Source organism: Monodon monoceros, unplaced genomic scaffold (genome assembly GCF_005190385.1).
Source record: "Monodon monoceros isolate NGI ecotype Baffin Bay Population unplaced genomic scaffold, NGI_Narwhal_1 Super_Scaffold_18, whole genome shotgun sequence".
Taxonomy (NCBI): domain Eukaryota; kingdom Metazoa; phylum Chordata; class Mammalia; order Artiodactyla; family Monodontidae; genus Monodon; species Monodon monoceros.
Genome location: NW_021703774.1, coordinates 66,288,813 through 66,302,825, shown reverse-complemented (window position 1 = coordinate 66,302,825; position 14,013 = coordinate 66,288,813). Strand labels below are relative to the sequence as shown.

The following is a 14,013-nucleotide window of genomic DNA, read 5'->3' as shown; positions in this document are numbered from 1 at the left end:
TATTTCCACCCCTTGGTTGCAGAGCCCATGAATTCTACCTCTTGGGGATAAAGCATCCTATTATGGTCATTTAGGTTTATACTGTATTGTGAAGGACAGCACTCCATCCCTGCTGGCACCACAAATGCACCTTCAAAAGGCCATCTCACTACTGTACCAGGTCAGAGGCTTCTGGGTGATAAGGTATTTGGTAGGAACAGTGGATCCCACTGTCATGTGCCTGTTGCTGTACCTGCTTTGCCATTAAGTGGGTACCTTGTTCCAAGGCATTATTATGTAGGACCCAGAGCTGGTAAATCAAACATCTCTGAGTCCTTGGATGGTAGTACTGGCTCAGGCACTTATAAGCAAAGCAAAATATCTATCAGTCCTGATCAGAATAAACTGTTGTCTTTTCCAGAATGGAAAAGGTTTGATGTAACCAACTTGCCACCAAATGGCAGGCTGTTCTCCTTGAGTAGTGGTACTTAACAAGGGGATCAGCATTGTTCTTTGATGCTGACAAGATGGACATTTAGAAATAGCAGAGCTAAGTCAGCCTCGGCTAAGAGAAGAGTCCATGTTAATAGGCCAAAAAACAGCCTCCACCTCTGCCACCGTGGTGATTCTATTTATAAACACACTGTGCAAGACTGGGATAGCTGAAATTTTCCTAACTAAATTATCCTATCCATAGTTATAATTTAGCACCCTTCTGGTGAATACTTTCATAAGTCCCCCTCTCATAAATCCACCCAAATGCTCTTCACCAGACCCCATTTTCCTATCTTGCTCCTTCTGGGCCTCTGACCAACCAGCCCACTGACTGTGAGTTCATGTATATCCTTGCCTCCGGCCACTACTCTCTCCAAAGCGGATGGTCAAGTAAATTGCCTAAAGCCCTACTCATTGAGAGAATTTCCCCTCATCACTGTCTTTCAGGACCACTCAGGAAGAGGCGGTTGAGAAGCAGTAGTCCATACTTGGCTTGCCCTAACATGATCAAGACAAAGCATCCACAAACCAGACCTGGATTTTTTCCTCCTCTGTCAAATGGTTGAAGGAATTCTTATGTTGCCATAGGCATGAGCTAAGAGAAAGGTACTAATGCAACAGATGCAGGTAATATGGAGGCCCGGGGCCCTTTGTTCAATTTAACTTACTTGTGCCAAATTTGCTTGGGCTTCTTCCAAACTGTACAATTTCCATTTTAATATGTATTGCTATTGTATCCACCCAATCTTATGATTTGGCACATCTGACAATAACAGGCTGTTTATATGGGCAACTGGTCACATAGTCACTTGATATTTTGTGGTTAGGCACTGAATCTCTATCAGGACCTAACAGTATGCCAGGAGATGCTTTGCAATGGTAAAACTTTCTCTACTGCAGGAAGCATCACCTTACTCCAGAACCCAAGAGGTCTGTGCTGGAACTCTCCTACTGTGGATTGCCAGAGAATCCACACACATATTTTCCTACCACAGATACCTCTAGTACCATGGAATTTTCTGGGTCTTATGGCCCAAGCAGCAGGACTGCTTGCATCATAGGCTGGACCTGCTGTAGAGGCCTTTCTTGCATTCCCAAGTTCAAAAATATGCTGCCTCCAAAACTGGAATATGCCTACCAAGGTATTTTGCTACTTTCTTATGGTAAAAGACACAAGATACAATAACTTATCTTTACTAGAGAGGATGTCCCAGAATGCTCCAGATCACTGGACACCTAAAAACCTAACCAGCATGGCAGGGCCCTGCATCTTTTGAAGAATTTCTCTCTCACCCTCTGGAGTGTATGTGTCTCACCAAGGAATCCAGAATACTTCACACTGCTTGTTCCTCAGATCTGATTAGCATATCCTTAATACCTGAGTAGCATAAGCTTAATAAAGCAAACAAATGTGATATTCTACAGAATATCCAGGTCCTTTTGGACTATACTGTGAAAGAGAGAAAAATTAACATAGCTCTAGATCAAAACCATGAACATAGGGACTTTCCTGGTGGCACAGTGGTTAAGACTCCGAGCTCCCAATGCAGGGGGCCCAGGTTTGATCCCTGGTCGGGGAACTAGATCCCGCATGCATGCCGCAACTAAGGAGCCGGCAAGCCACAACTAAGGAGCCCGCCTGCCACAACTAAGACCTAGCACAACCAAATAAATAAAATATTTTTTAAAAAAGAACTGTGAACATATACTATTGCCCATCACTTGCGATTCCAACTGCTTCTGATTCTTCCTGATTAGTATTGAAAGAATATATTCACGAGATCAGGAAACTTTCTGTAAAAAAGGCCAGATGATACATATTAATAGCCACATAATATATCAGAGGCTGCGTCACTCTCCAGTAAAGAAAATACATCTGGCCTCTTGCCTTCTGAGATGGCCCACACTCTTGTCTGTGAAGCGTGTTTCTCTAAATATATCCACTTTTTACCTATCACTTTGTCTCTCACTGAATTCTTTCTGTGACGAGACATCAAGAACTTGAGCTTCCTTAAGTCCTGACACCAGGAAAGAGAGCTGATGTTTTCTCAGACTAAGTGTGGACTCAACACGTGTTTGCAGGTGAAGTGTCTCGTTAACTACACAGGCCAGAGATGAAGCTTGTCTGATGTAAAATTGGTTGTGTTCAACAGAAAAATATCAAGACCTACTTGTAAGGGCCAGAACAGCTCCTGCTTGCCAGTGGCTGCTTTTCTATTCTATTTCTCAGAATAAATGTATAAAATCATATTATGAAGTTACAATGCAAAAAAAAAAAAAGTAAGAAAAAAAGAAAATACATCCATCACAGTACTACAATCAGGACTACTAACTGCTTAAGTTTACAGCAGTCCATTGTAGTCCGTTACATCCCACCCAATGTTTGCAAGGACCAGAATGGTGAAACTAAATGAGGATATGATGGGGACCAACACCTCTGCACCCTTTTAAGTTTTTAAGAGTGTAACGAATTGCTACCATTTCCCCCAGAATGCAATATTACTTTTTATTTACTATTTTGGCAGAGGTGCGGGTGCAGTTTCAGGGACTTCTACTTGGGCTCTCTGCCAACTACCAAATATGTCCATTCTGATTATCTAGGGAAGTTGGAAAAATGACCATAAAGTGGATTTTGGGACCCACTGTGAGACAGACCTGGGCAAGCACTCCATTTATTATCTGACCCTATATTTTCCTACTGTAATTGGGGTGAGGTGGGGCGGGGGGAATGCAGGAATGGGAGGTACTGTGATGGTGCTCTGGGTCCCTGGTATCAGTGTAACGCAGACCCCGTATCCCTGGTTTTCCAACTCAAAAATTTTGGGTAGTCTTCTTTCCCTAGTGTATGGTTAACTAAGTAAATTGTGCATTCAATTGATAGATTGAGTCCGACAACTGTCTCAGGCCTATAAACTAGGCAAGGAATTGTGACTTTTCATTGAAGTTACTGACCTCAGCCTTCTGTTCAACCATTCCTGGTCACTCTTAATTATATGTAAATCAATACCCTACTTGACTGTCCATCTATATGGTCCCTAAGACCACCCACGTTCCATTAGCCACCTCCACCTTGACCGTGCTGCCCTTATGGAAATTCACCCACCCTGCTTCTGAGAGTTAAGTGTTGCCATCTGGCCTCTGCTATCAGGGCCAAATGCTAGGATCCTATTAGTCCCACCACTACCAGGGAAACCAGTTCTTAAACATCCTCTTCCATCAGCCTCCACCCACAGAGACAACCACTTCTTAACTTCTCAAACATGCTGGTGACCCCTTCATTAGTGCCTTTCTTTTATACAAAATTTTCCTGAGGCCTTCCTGAGAAACATAGTCAGCAGGTGGGTTTTCCAGTGAAATATACATTCATTCTTGCATGCATACTTCCTCTAAGCCTTCTGATCATTTTTCATATGGTCTGTCATCTCTACTTCATTTACTGTGGGCCATCGTTTCTCCCAAGCTCCCAAAAAGCCATCTCAACAGCACATTATAAGCACCTCATGGGGCCCCTGCCAGGATGTTCTGGAATCACAGGAACATGATTATCACAGTACTAACTTGATTCTTAATTAAACCATCCAAACAATTACAAATTTGTTTTCTAATGTACAGAATTTTGGAACAAAGGGGCACCTCCTTTAAAGTTTGAGAGCAGCATAAACACTTTACAGCTTAAACCTAAGCTTTGTGATGGTTATTTTAAGCAGCAAAGGAAGGCTAGAAAAATACTAGAAACGTCCTTATAGCGACACATTCTTGCTGAAGAAAAGGTTCAGTAGAAGCAACCCTCACATGGAACAAGGATAGAAATGCATCCCTTTGGCTGACGCAACTGTGGAGAGACTGAGGAGGGCCCTAGAGCAGTGCTACTCAGGTGGTTGGAAATTTGTACTGGTCTGTGAACAGTTTTTCACCAGTCTGCGACAAGAATGAGTTAGAAATTAAATGTGTTCAGAAACCTTTTAGCATTTTGTTTTTTATTTTTATTCATTTATTTATTTGGCCGCGTCATGGGGCATGCGGGATCTTAGTTCCCCAACCAGGGATCGAACCCATCCATGAGCCCTGCAGTGGAAGCTCGGAGTCCTAACCACTGGATTGCCAGGGAAGTCCCTGGCATTTTGACTGCTATAATATCCAAATGCATCATCAGTGGCCTTATCCTGCGGAAGAGGTCTGGTCAGTTTGCTGTTGTCCAACTTGTGTGGTGGGTAGCCCACAGTGTGAACTAGGCGTATGGAACACATATTGGTGGACAAAGGACAGGATACTTATAAAACAAAAAACCTGGTCCTTTACCACAGTTTGAGAAGGACTGCTCCATCTTTCCACAAGTCCTAGAATAATTCAAATAGTATTTTTGGAACAGAGGGTAACCTGAGGTCAATTTGTTCATGTTCAATCAAAATCAAAATGAAAATGAATGGCTTGGGAACAAAACTAAGGTGGCATCTGTTTAGGTTCCTGGCGTAGGCCCTGGCCAGGCCAGCAGAAGTGAGAATGTGTAAAGGAAAACTGGCACATAGCTCAAGGTGCAAGGCCCTTTCGTTCTTCCCTCCTTTTTCTCTTTCCTCATCCAGTTTTTGCTAGTTATAAGGAGAGAATTTTGGCCATTCACGTCCTGTGACCATCATCACAACTCTGCCTGTACTTTCCCATCTCTTGCAGAGGAGAGGAATCTCAGATTCAGACCCGGGCTCTTCTGTACTTTAAGGTACAGTAGCTGGACCTTCCCAAACAGCCTTAGGCCTTAAGAACATTTCCTTCCTCGCCAATACCACAGAATGTGTGGGATCTTAAGGGGTGAAAAGTCTTAATCCAAGGGAAAGTGACATGTCAGGAGCTCAAAGTGCCACAAATGATAAGTACAAATTTGCTCTGGAAGTTATTTTCTCAGTGCTGAACAAGGACAGCCAGCTGGTCTGACCAGAGTATCCACCAACATGTGGCAGCCAAGGTCTACAGATTCACTGGTTCCCACAGAGAAAAGCAAGGTCAGCTCAAAGAAAAATAATTTAGTAAACATGTTAACAATATATTACTAACATTAATAATAATACTGTGAAATGTTAAAATACAATACCAATCGAAGGGCTTCCCAAATTGAAATATTCGGAGAAAATGAGGAAAGATGGCCATTCAGTCTCCTTTGCCAACTGAGGTGCAGACTGAGCTGGGGAAGGGAAGTGGTGGTAGAACCCAGTAATGCAATGTTATGCTAACATTCCTCACAGGGCAGCTTAGAGAAGCTGAGGAAGATTAGGAAAAGACTTGGATGAAAAACAGGCTCAATCCCTCACTCAGAATATTTATTAGTCAGGAAAAAGGATCCAGGCTGCATCCCACCCCCCCTTTCCCAAGCTACCTCCCTGAATCAATGAACAGGATTCAAAGGAATCAGATGTCTCAAATAAGCCAAAATGTATCTGGGAAAGAACAGTAATTCATTTCCTAGACCTGACACTATAATTATATACATTTGCCAGAGAGATAGGGGGGCCAGTGAGGGTGGTGGATGGACTAGATGAGGGGAAACAGGATGGGCCCTTCTTTGTCACAGTTTGGGCTCAGAGAAGGGTTGGAATAAAGAGGTATTTAAAATAGAGAGATGAGAGGAGAGGCAGGGGGTAAAGGAAGGTCAAGGGCTGAGTTCACCCAGATCACATAGCATTATAGAAAGAACAGGGCAGCTACTTGAGTTCTCAGGCTGGAACAGGCAATTGAGGACTCTGTACCTGGAGAGAGGAGAATCCCAGGGCTTCTCTTTCAGCCTACTGTGAAAGAGTAGCATTTTTAGATGCAAAAGCCCCCCCACTTACTTTCCCTTCAGAGAATTCAGAACAGTCTGAAGGCAAGAGGGTGTGGTGACAGACCTAAACCCCCAGCCTAGGCTAAGTTTCTCCCCATTCATTCCCACAGGTGCTGCCCAAGAAAACTATAGAAGTATAGAGTCCTAGGACTCTGTCCCTGCTCCCCAGGTCCAAGACAGGGAGTAGACACAAGGCACGAAGACCCTGGGTACAAAAGTGAACTCAGTGTGGCCCTGTATAACATTATTTTGGGAGAGGAAAGAAGGTGCATGCCCCAAAAGGGACACCTTCCTTCACCTGGTAGGTAGCTGGGCCTTTGCTAGCAGCAGAAACCACAATGGAAAGGGTTCACAGAAATGATCTGCAGAACAGGCCTTATTCCTAGAAAGACAGAAAAAAAGCCTCAGCTGGTATGGCACAATCTTGGGTGGGACGACAGATGGCAGTGGGCAGACCACTCCTGTAGACGACACTCCTGCCTCAGCTCCCAGTGGTTCTGCTGACTCCAGACGTTCCCCCACAGCTGGGAATCAGGGAAGGAAGCATGTTGTGTTTCACATGATCAGACACTGTTCGCCATTGGCACCTGGTGGGCCCGAGAGATTGAGGGCATCCAGGTCAAAGTTGAGGCCAGGAGGCTGGAGAAGAGATGAAGGGACTCAGATAACTCCTCCTATTTCAGAAAGTTAGAGCTTTTGAAGGTCCATCCCCAGCAGCCACAATTATCACCTTAGGTGAAATCACTAAAGGTTACAAAATACTGGAAACCGGGGCTAAGATTAAAGTATATGAGAAGGTATACTCACCATCTCCCCAGCAAGCTCTTTTGGAGGATGGCCCAAATCCTGTAGCTGGAAAATAAGGAAAGAGGAACAAGAGATAAGACCATGCTATGTGGCCTCTCCTGTGCTCCCTCCTCCACCTTGGCTGGGCAGGGAGGCATCCTTCCAGGACACCTCCTCCACTGAACACGCAAGCAGATAGCAGCAGCGGGCAGACGGCAAGACGAGGCCTTACCTGCTGCATGAGATCCAGCACCACCTCAAAACGAGCCTTTTGAGTGGCCTCACTATCTGTGGGGGTTTCTGCCTCAAACTGCTCACATATTTTGCCCATGACACTGTGTTGTTCCTGATATTTTTCAAACTGCTCTGGAGGTAGAGATTCTCGGTGAGTCTGCAACCATTCTGGGTACTAAGCAAAGAGAGAATGGGTGGGGAGGAAGTAAGTGAACAATGAATAAGTAAGGGCAATAAAATATGAGGAAGAGTAAAACATGAAGGGGACAGGAACATAGGAGAAGGAAAAGCTAAATAAGCGAGTTCAGCATGAGAAGTAGCACTCACTTCAATCAGATCACCTGGCTGTGCTAGCATTTACGGTCACCAGAGGACAGTAAACGTTTTCTGTGAAGAGCCAGATAGTAAATATTTGAGGCTTTAAGGGCCACATATGATCTCTGTCACATATCCCTTCTTTTTTGTTTGTTTTAACAACCTTTAGAAATCTCTTCAGTGACACTATAAGCTCTGTGATGGCAGAGACCATCATTTAAACTACTCTTAAAATTGTTCACAGCATAAAGCCAGTAAATTCTTAGTGAAACCTTATTGGAGAAATTAATGAAGTTGGAAATGCAAGAAAGGTTTATCAGACAACAACAGAGACTTAGACCAATTTACAGAAAACTAGAGCTGAAGGATTTCCCCTTCTACCTTAAACATCCTCAGTATGGTAGCTTTATTCTCTTGGAGATACAACTCCTCCCTAACTCTCCCCCTCCAAATAAATAAAGGAGAAAAAAATAGATGAACCTGTACACTTGAGTTACTCTATCTCTGCAGGCTCTAAATAGACAAAGCAGCTCACAGGAGCTGATACAATGGGGAACAAAGAGGAAAAGCATAAATAGAAGTTCACAAACCTTTTCTGTGATCTCCTTCAGTGATGGGTACAGCACATCCTTGGACAGGAGGTTCTGCATGATACTCTGCATGATGGGGAGGATGGTCCCTTCCCCATCTCCTTCGTCCATGCCCAGCCCTTCCATGGCCTTGGTCAGCTCCTCTTCTGACATGCCAGAGTTCTAGAAAGGACAGGAGGGAGGTGAGCAAGTATACTACCTTCTTGGGATGCTCACCAACCTTTCAGGTGGGAAAGAACTATTTAAACTTGCCTGTAGCAAAGTAGTCAGGCAGGGACAGACTTGAGATGATACCCAAGAGAGTCTGCCTTTTGAGACTCTGCTGGTGAAGTGTCTAGGAGTGGGCCCCCTGTGGTTCCCTATCTCTTCCCCCTCACCTGAAGGTCAGTGGCATTCTTGGCCAGTCCGCTTAATGTCTCCTTTAGGCAAGAAGTGAATTCTTGTTGGGAAGTCGCATCACTACCTAGGAGGGATGAAAAGAGCCAAGGTCATTTAGGATTTTAACTGTTTGCTTGCCTAGACTGACCTGGTTACCAGCTTGGATATGGAGCATTTATTAGTGAATCACTAGCACTCCAAATCTTTGAATACTCTAGGGTTATCTTCATAGTTATTTTCATAAAACTACATGAACTGTGTGTCAGTTTGTTCTCCACAATGACACCCACATTAACACTGTGACCTTTAAAATGGTCACTTTTTAATAATCTTTTCTGTTACTTTCCAACTTATCTCATGCTTTTCATTAAACAGGGTCTCATGCCTCCTCCCATCTCCTCCCCCATCCCATGGCAGTGGTATCATAATTGCTGTCAACTTTACAAAGTTTGGTGTCCTCAAGCAACAATGACCTAGGAGGTTTGCTCAGGCATTTTCAGTTGTCTGGGGCCCCCTCCTCACCTACTCTCCCAGCAGCCTCTGAGAGCTTTTGGAACTGCTCTACCAGGTGGGGCTCTTCCTCAGCCAACTCCTTCATTGCTTTCTCGAACTCTGCAGTGGCTTGGGAAGCCAGCTCGCTGTCAAACAGTTCCTGGAAAAACTTCTCTTGGGAGGCGAAGAGGGCATCCTGCAGGGGAGAACGTGGCCTAAGTGCATCTCTTACTTGGCACCCCACTGCACATGGCCTCTGACCGAAGTCACAGGCAGTGGCTCTGGGAAATGCAGTGCTTCCCTCCTACCCACCTCCACTGGATATTCTGACTACCTCTCTTACTAAGAGCAGCAAAAAGGTATCTGGCCACTGAGGGAACGGTATGGAGTATCACTCCCAATCCAAACATTTAAATCTGCTCTTTTCTTAAAGAACTTCCTTGAGATCCCTCTACTCAATCTCAAGTCCCTGTTTCACAAGGACTGAGGCCTGCAAGAGCACTCAGCAATGTGAGGCCAAGGCACCTCCCCCAACTCCCCTCTGGCCTACAGGGGCCTGCCCAACCTCTGCTCAGAGCTGCATGCCCGTTGCCCGCGCCCCCCATCCCTTAAGTGGGGTATAATGTATACTTTGGCAGTGTCTCCCGGCGATCTCTTCTGGGACCCCGAAGCATCAGGGGCCGTGGTGGTAGGAGGGGGTGCTGGAGAGGGTTTGGCCTTATCAAAATCATCAAGAGCACCTTCAGAAACAAGAAACACGGCGTGTATTTGGGGATGGATGAGGATGCAAGGCTGGGGGGTTTCTGGGCAAAGCATTAAGAGAACAATCTTTCAAACTGTCAACTTTCCTAAATTTTCTCCTTTTTTTGAGTCTCCCTTTCCTGACCCACCCCTCAATAAGCCTCCCACTTCCCACCCCATTACCTAATTTATTGTCAACAAAGGGGAAGAAATCTCTTAAGGTGGAACAAGCATCTCTCTCAGAGCTGGGAGAAGAGAGTTAAAACTTCTGCAGAGACACCTCCATCTACACAGTGCCTTCCTTGCCATTCTTTAATGACTCCTAGAAATCCCACACAGATATCCAAGGGGAGCAGACAACACAGATGCCCTTACCCCCTGAACCCATTCTGAAGCCCTACAGGGAATAATCTAATCTTTGCCAAGAAAGCTGAAGCCACAAGATGTTTCACCTAGCTCCCCATGGGTCCTGGTACTAGTATGAACTGAGGGACTCCATATTACACTCCATGGGAGGGCACTGAACTCCCTTACCTTCCAGTTTCACTCTCCCTCCCCAAAGCTCTTAGAGCTCCCTCTGGCCTCCTCTCTGCAGACTCACAGTCACTTAGCACTTCTCACAATTTCTGTTCATCTTTCCGCCTGCCCACTCTGTCTGTGACTGAGCAAGAAACAAAAAAATATTCACCTCTTCCCTGAAAAGCCTCTGTCCTCACCACCATTCTGCTTGCCAGACTCTAAGTGTAAGGGGAGGGCAGCGGCCCCACTCTGGGCAAGAAACAGGGCTAAGGAGGAAAAGTACAGCCACCCTCTTTTAAGAGGGTGAATTGTCTTCCCCAGAGGCCGTCTCACCCTGTTTTTCAAAATAATGGGAAGGGAGTGTGTTTGAGCTCTGACATGATGAAAGAACTGGAAAGGGGCCTGGTGAGAGAAAGGTGAAAGGACTGGGAGAAGGAAAGGCGTGTCTTCCGTGTTAAGGAGAACAGGACAGTGCACAGAAGGACGCACTTCGGGCTCGCTAAGAGTTAATGGAAGCAATCCGTGGATGTCCGGTTCGCGGCCCACCGAGGACCGAAGGCTGCTGCCGGCGGGGAGAAAGTCAGACTTTAAGAACTTACTAATCTAAAGTAAGGGGAGTTTGGAGTGGGATCGTGAAACATCGTCCTCTGGGTTAGTTTCCCCTCCGGCAAGGAGATCAACGGTCTGGGCCGCTCAGGGACCCAAAGCGAGCTCCTCAGCTCCCGCCGCGAAGGAGAGGGTGACCCAGAGATTATCTCGGGGGTCGCAGACTCTCCGCCGCCGACCAACCTTTGGAGAACCTCTCCTGCTCCGCCCCAAATACCTCAGGTTCACCTAACCCCCTGAAGGGATCCTTACACCCGCCCCCTTCGGGCCTTTCCCATTACGGGTTCTTACTTTCCAGAAGCTCTTCCAATTCCCGGTCGGCTTCAGCCCCAACACCACCATCCTCCTCAACCGCGGCCATCTTGCCACCTCCGCCGTGCCGTAGGAGGCAGGACTCTGCGCCCCACCCCCCGCGCCCTCCCCCTCTGCCTCGTGCAGCCAATGGCATTGTTGGCCCGTGCCGGGCCGCCATTTTTAAAGGGACAGGAAGCTGCGATTTTTTTTTTTCTTTTTTTTTTTTCTTCCCCTCTTTCTCTAGGAACGTAGAACCAACAGAGGGGAACTTACTGTTACCTTCTGCCAGGTTTCTTACTGGCTTGGCCTCCTTTCAACTGCCTGCATTACCTGGCTTATTATTTCTTCCTGAACTGTGGGTAGGCCAAATTGGGACAAACTGCCTACGAACAACCAGAAGCTGTGCATGTGTAATCAATAACGATAGTTAACGGCATACCCAACATGCTAGTTTCCTCTCACTTCCCTCAGTATTTTACTCAAACGTCATCTTCTCTGAAATGGCTTATTTGGCCTCACTAAATACAATTGCAACCCCTCCCACACACACATATACACTTCCTATCCACTTTTCCTTGTTTTTCTCAACACTTACCACTATCTGACATACTATATATTTTATTTATCGTTATCTCCTCTCAAGCCCCTTGGAATTTAAGCACCATGATAGCAAGGATTTTCATCTGTCTTGTTCACTGCTGCATCCCCAGCTCCTAGGCTAGGGACTAAAACTTGGGCCCTCATTGGCTGCTCTTTGCTCTCCCAGGCCCTGATGAGGCATGTTTCTCTGCAGAATCTAGTGGATATCTCTGATTTCCCTGCACCCCATTAAAACTGTCACAGTGCCAATAACTTAGAACTCAATGTTGGTTAATTAAATCAGGCAGAAAAAGCGACTCTTGGACCTTGGACTAAGCAAGGAGGCAACTGGAATGTAGTGGTAGTAGACCTGCCTTCCCTGACCTATCTCCTTTTCTCTACGCAGAACTCAGTCGAGTGTAGTTGGAGGAGACTCATGTAGACAACTCCAGACATCCCTTCCCTCCTCTGGAATTGTGCTATTCAGATCTGTGAGAATGCATCAACTGCCTGACAAACCTATCTCAGCCCTTGGAAGGCATCCGCTGTTGTTGAATATCCTATGCTGGGCACAGTGGAGGGCAGAGAGAGAAATCAGGACCAGCCCTTGCTGTAAGGTAGTTGACTGGGGATTAGGCTGGAGGTAGGATTAGACATACACACAGTAAGTATGGCACAAGGTTAAGTGTCTTATAAGAAGTAAGGATAAACTACCATAAAGTTTAAAAGGGAGAAATCACACTAAATGAAAAAAGTTACTTCATGACTTTCATCCTTAGCTTCCAAAACACACACTTGAGTACTTGTGTCAAGCACCAGTTTAGGTACTTACTCTTTCCTTGACATACAGGGCACAGACTTTTAAAATCATACCTGTGCAAAACCTACTGTGTTCTTCCAGGCACAAGTACTGTGATTTGGGAGAAAACACTCTGGAGTCAGAAGACCTAAATTCCAGTCCCAACTCTTAAATTGCTTTGTTCAAAACCCTTCACCACTCTAGGACTCATATTACAAATATGTAACATTACATTTGGGACTCTAAGGTCCTTCCCTGATTAATCCCTTTCTCCCAAACATCTGTAACATCTATTCCAGGTTAACTTTCTCATTCAACTCCAAACTGCTTACATGTGTAATCTCTAATATGACTATATCAAGCACACATTACAGGTATTTATATTGGCTTTACATTAATATGGTAATAAAAGTATGTTAATAAGGAAAACATCAGATGGTAAATAAGAGAATTAAGATGGAGTTGAAAATAAGCACGATTCTTCCTTTGCACTATTTCTTAAACTTGCTTTACTGTTGATAAGCCTAACACCTCATCTCAGTATTTACTCACCTCCCACCTTTCACGTATAGTGAACACTGTTGCAAAACAGTATTTTACAACATTTTCTTTATATCACTCTCTCAAGTAAGGACTTAATGGCTCTCCACTGTTTATTAACCAACTTCAAATTCTTTCCTGGTATTTAATTATTTCACATGTATCCATTTTGTTTCCCCAATTACATAAGCTTCATGAGGACTGTCCACTTTTTTCATATCCCTCAGTTCAGAATGTTTATGTTGGTATGCAAAATTAATTTTATAATTTATTTTAAATTTACAGAAAAATTTTGCCATTTTTCCAAATTTTTCATCAACTTGCCTATGGTTACAGAAAGAATGTTTATAACTTGAGAAAGTGTTATGAAAATAGTGTGCAAATTTTTGAGAGGGCAGGCTTAATTTGGGGATTCTGTTTAAGAAAGTATCTTTTAAAGCTAAAAAGATACAAAGCCCTGCCCTCTTTGACAGCAGGAATTACACTTATAGTTTATCCTCAGATTCACTTTTCACACCCGTCCAATGTATGTTCAAGTTGCTCACTGCAGCACTGTATATAATATCCAAAGAATGGAAATAACTCACATATCCATGAATAACAAGGCAACTTAAAATCATGAGTAGCTTCCATTTAGGTATAACAGGGGGATAGGGAAGAACATATTCATAACTGCTTGTTTATACATCAAAAAGTCTCTGGCAGGATATAAGGAAGTTAACAATGGCAGTTACCTGTTTTGGGGAAGGCGATAGGAACTAGATGGCTGACGAAAAAGGTGGGAGGAAGATGTTACAGAATAGCTTTTTACATTTACTGATTTCTGAACTATATGAATGTATTGTTTATTGAAAACA

The 14,013-nt window shown here is 44.6% G+C and overlaps 1 protein-coding gene across 3 annotated transcripts; it reads right to left on the bottom strand.

Annotated features, from left to right (window-relative positions):
• Positions 1-3,949: 3,949 nt before the first annotated feature.
• PEX19 (peroxisomal biogenesis factor 19) lies at positions 3,950-11,317 on the bottom strand. Of its 3 annotated transcripts, XM_029227380.1 has the most exons (8): positions 11,236-11,317; positions 9,709-9,818; positions 9,109-9,274; positions 8,586-8,671; positions 8,209-8,370; positions 7,302-7,478; positions 7,091-7,135; positions 5,769-6,922 (listed from the first exon to the last, which is right to left on the bottom strand). In XM_029227380.1, exons 1-8 carry the CDS (start codon positions 11,303-11,305, stop codon positions 6,839-6,841), a joined length of 900 nt encoding a protein of 299 aa, XP_029083213.1. In that variant the 5' UTR covers positions 11,306-11,317; the 3' UTR covers positions 5,769-6,838. The 3 variants fall into 3 exon arrangements, with proteins under 3 accessions (XP_029083211.1, XP_029083212.1, XP_029083213.1); XM_029227378.1 differs by having other exon boundaries at positions 3,950-6,922; positions 7,091-7,478; XM_029227379.1 differs by lacking the exon at positions 11,236-11,317 and having other exon boundaries at positions 3,951-6,922; positions 9,709-9,894.
• Positions 11,318-14,013: the final 2,696 nt, after the last annotated feature.

What these genes read in the sequence shown, in the direction of transcription:
- PEX19 (XM_029227378.1), bottom strand. Translation starts at nt 11,305, where the DNA reads ATGGCCGCGGTTGAGGAGGATGGTGGTGTTGGGGCTGAAGCCGACCGG. An exon ending in ATTGGAAGAGCTTCTGGAAA is followed by an intron (nt 9,819 to 11,235) that starts GTAAGAACCCGT and finishes TTGTTTCTGAAG; the next exon opens with GTGCTCTTGATGATTTTGAT. An exon ending in TGAAGGAGATCACAGAAAAG is followed by an intron (nt 7,479 to 8,208) that starts GTTTGTGAACTT and finishes CTCTTTGCTTAG; the next exon opens with TACCCAGAATGGTTGCAGAC.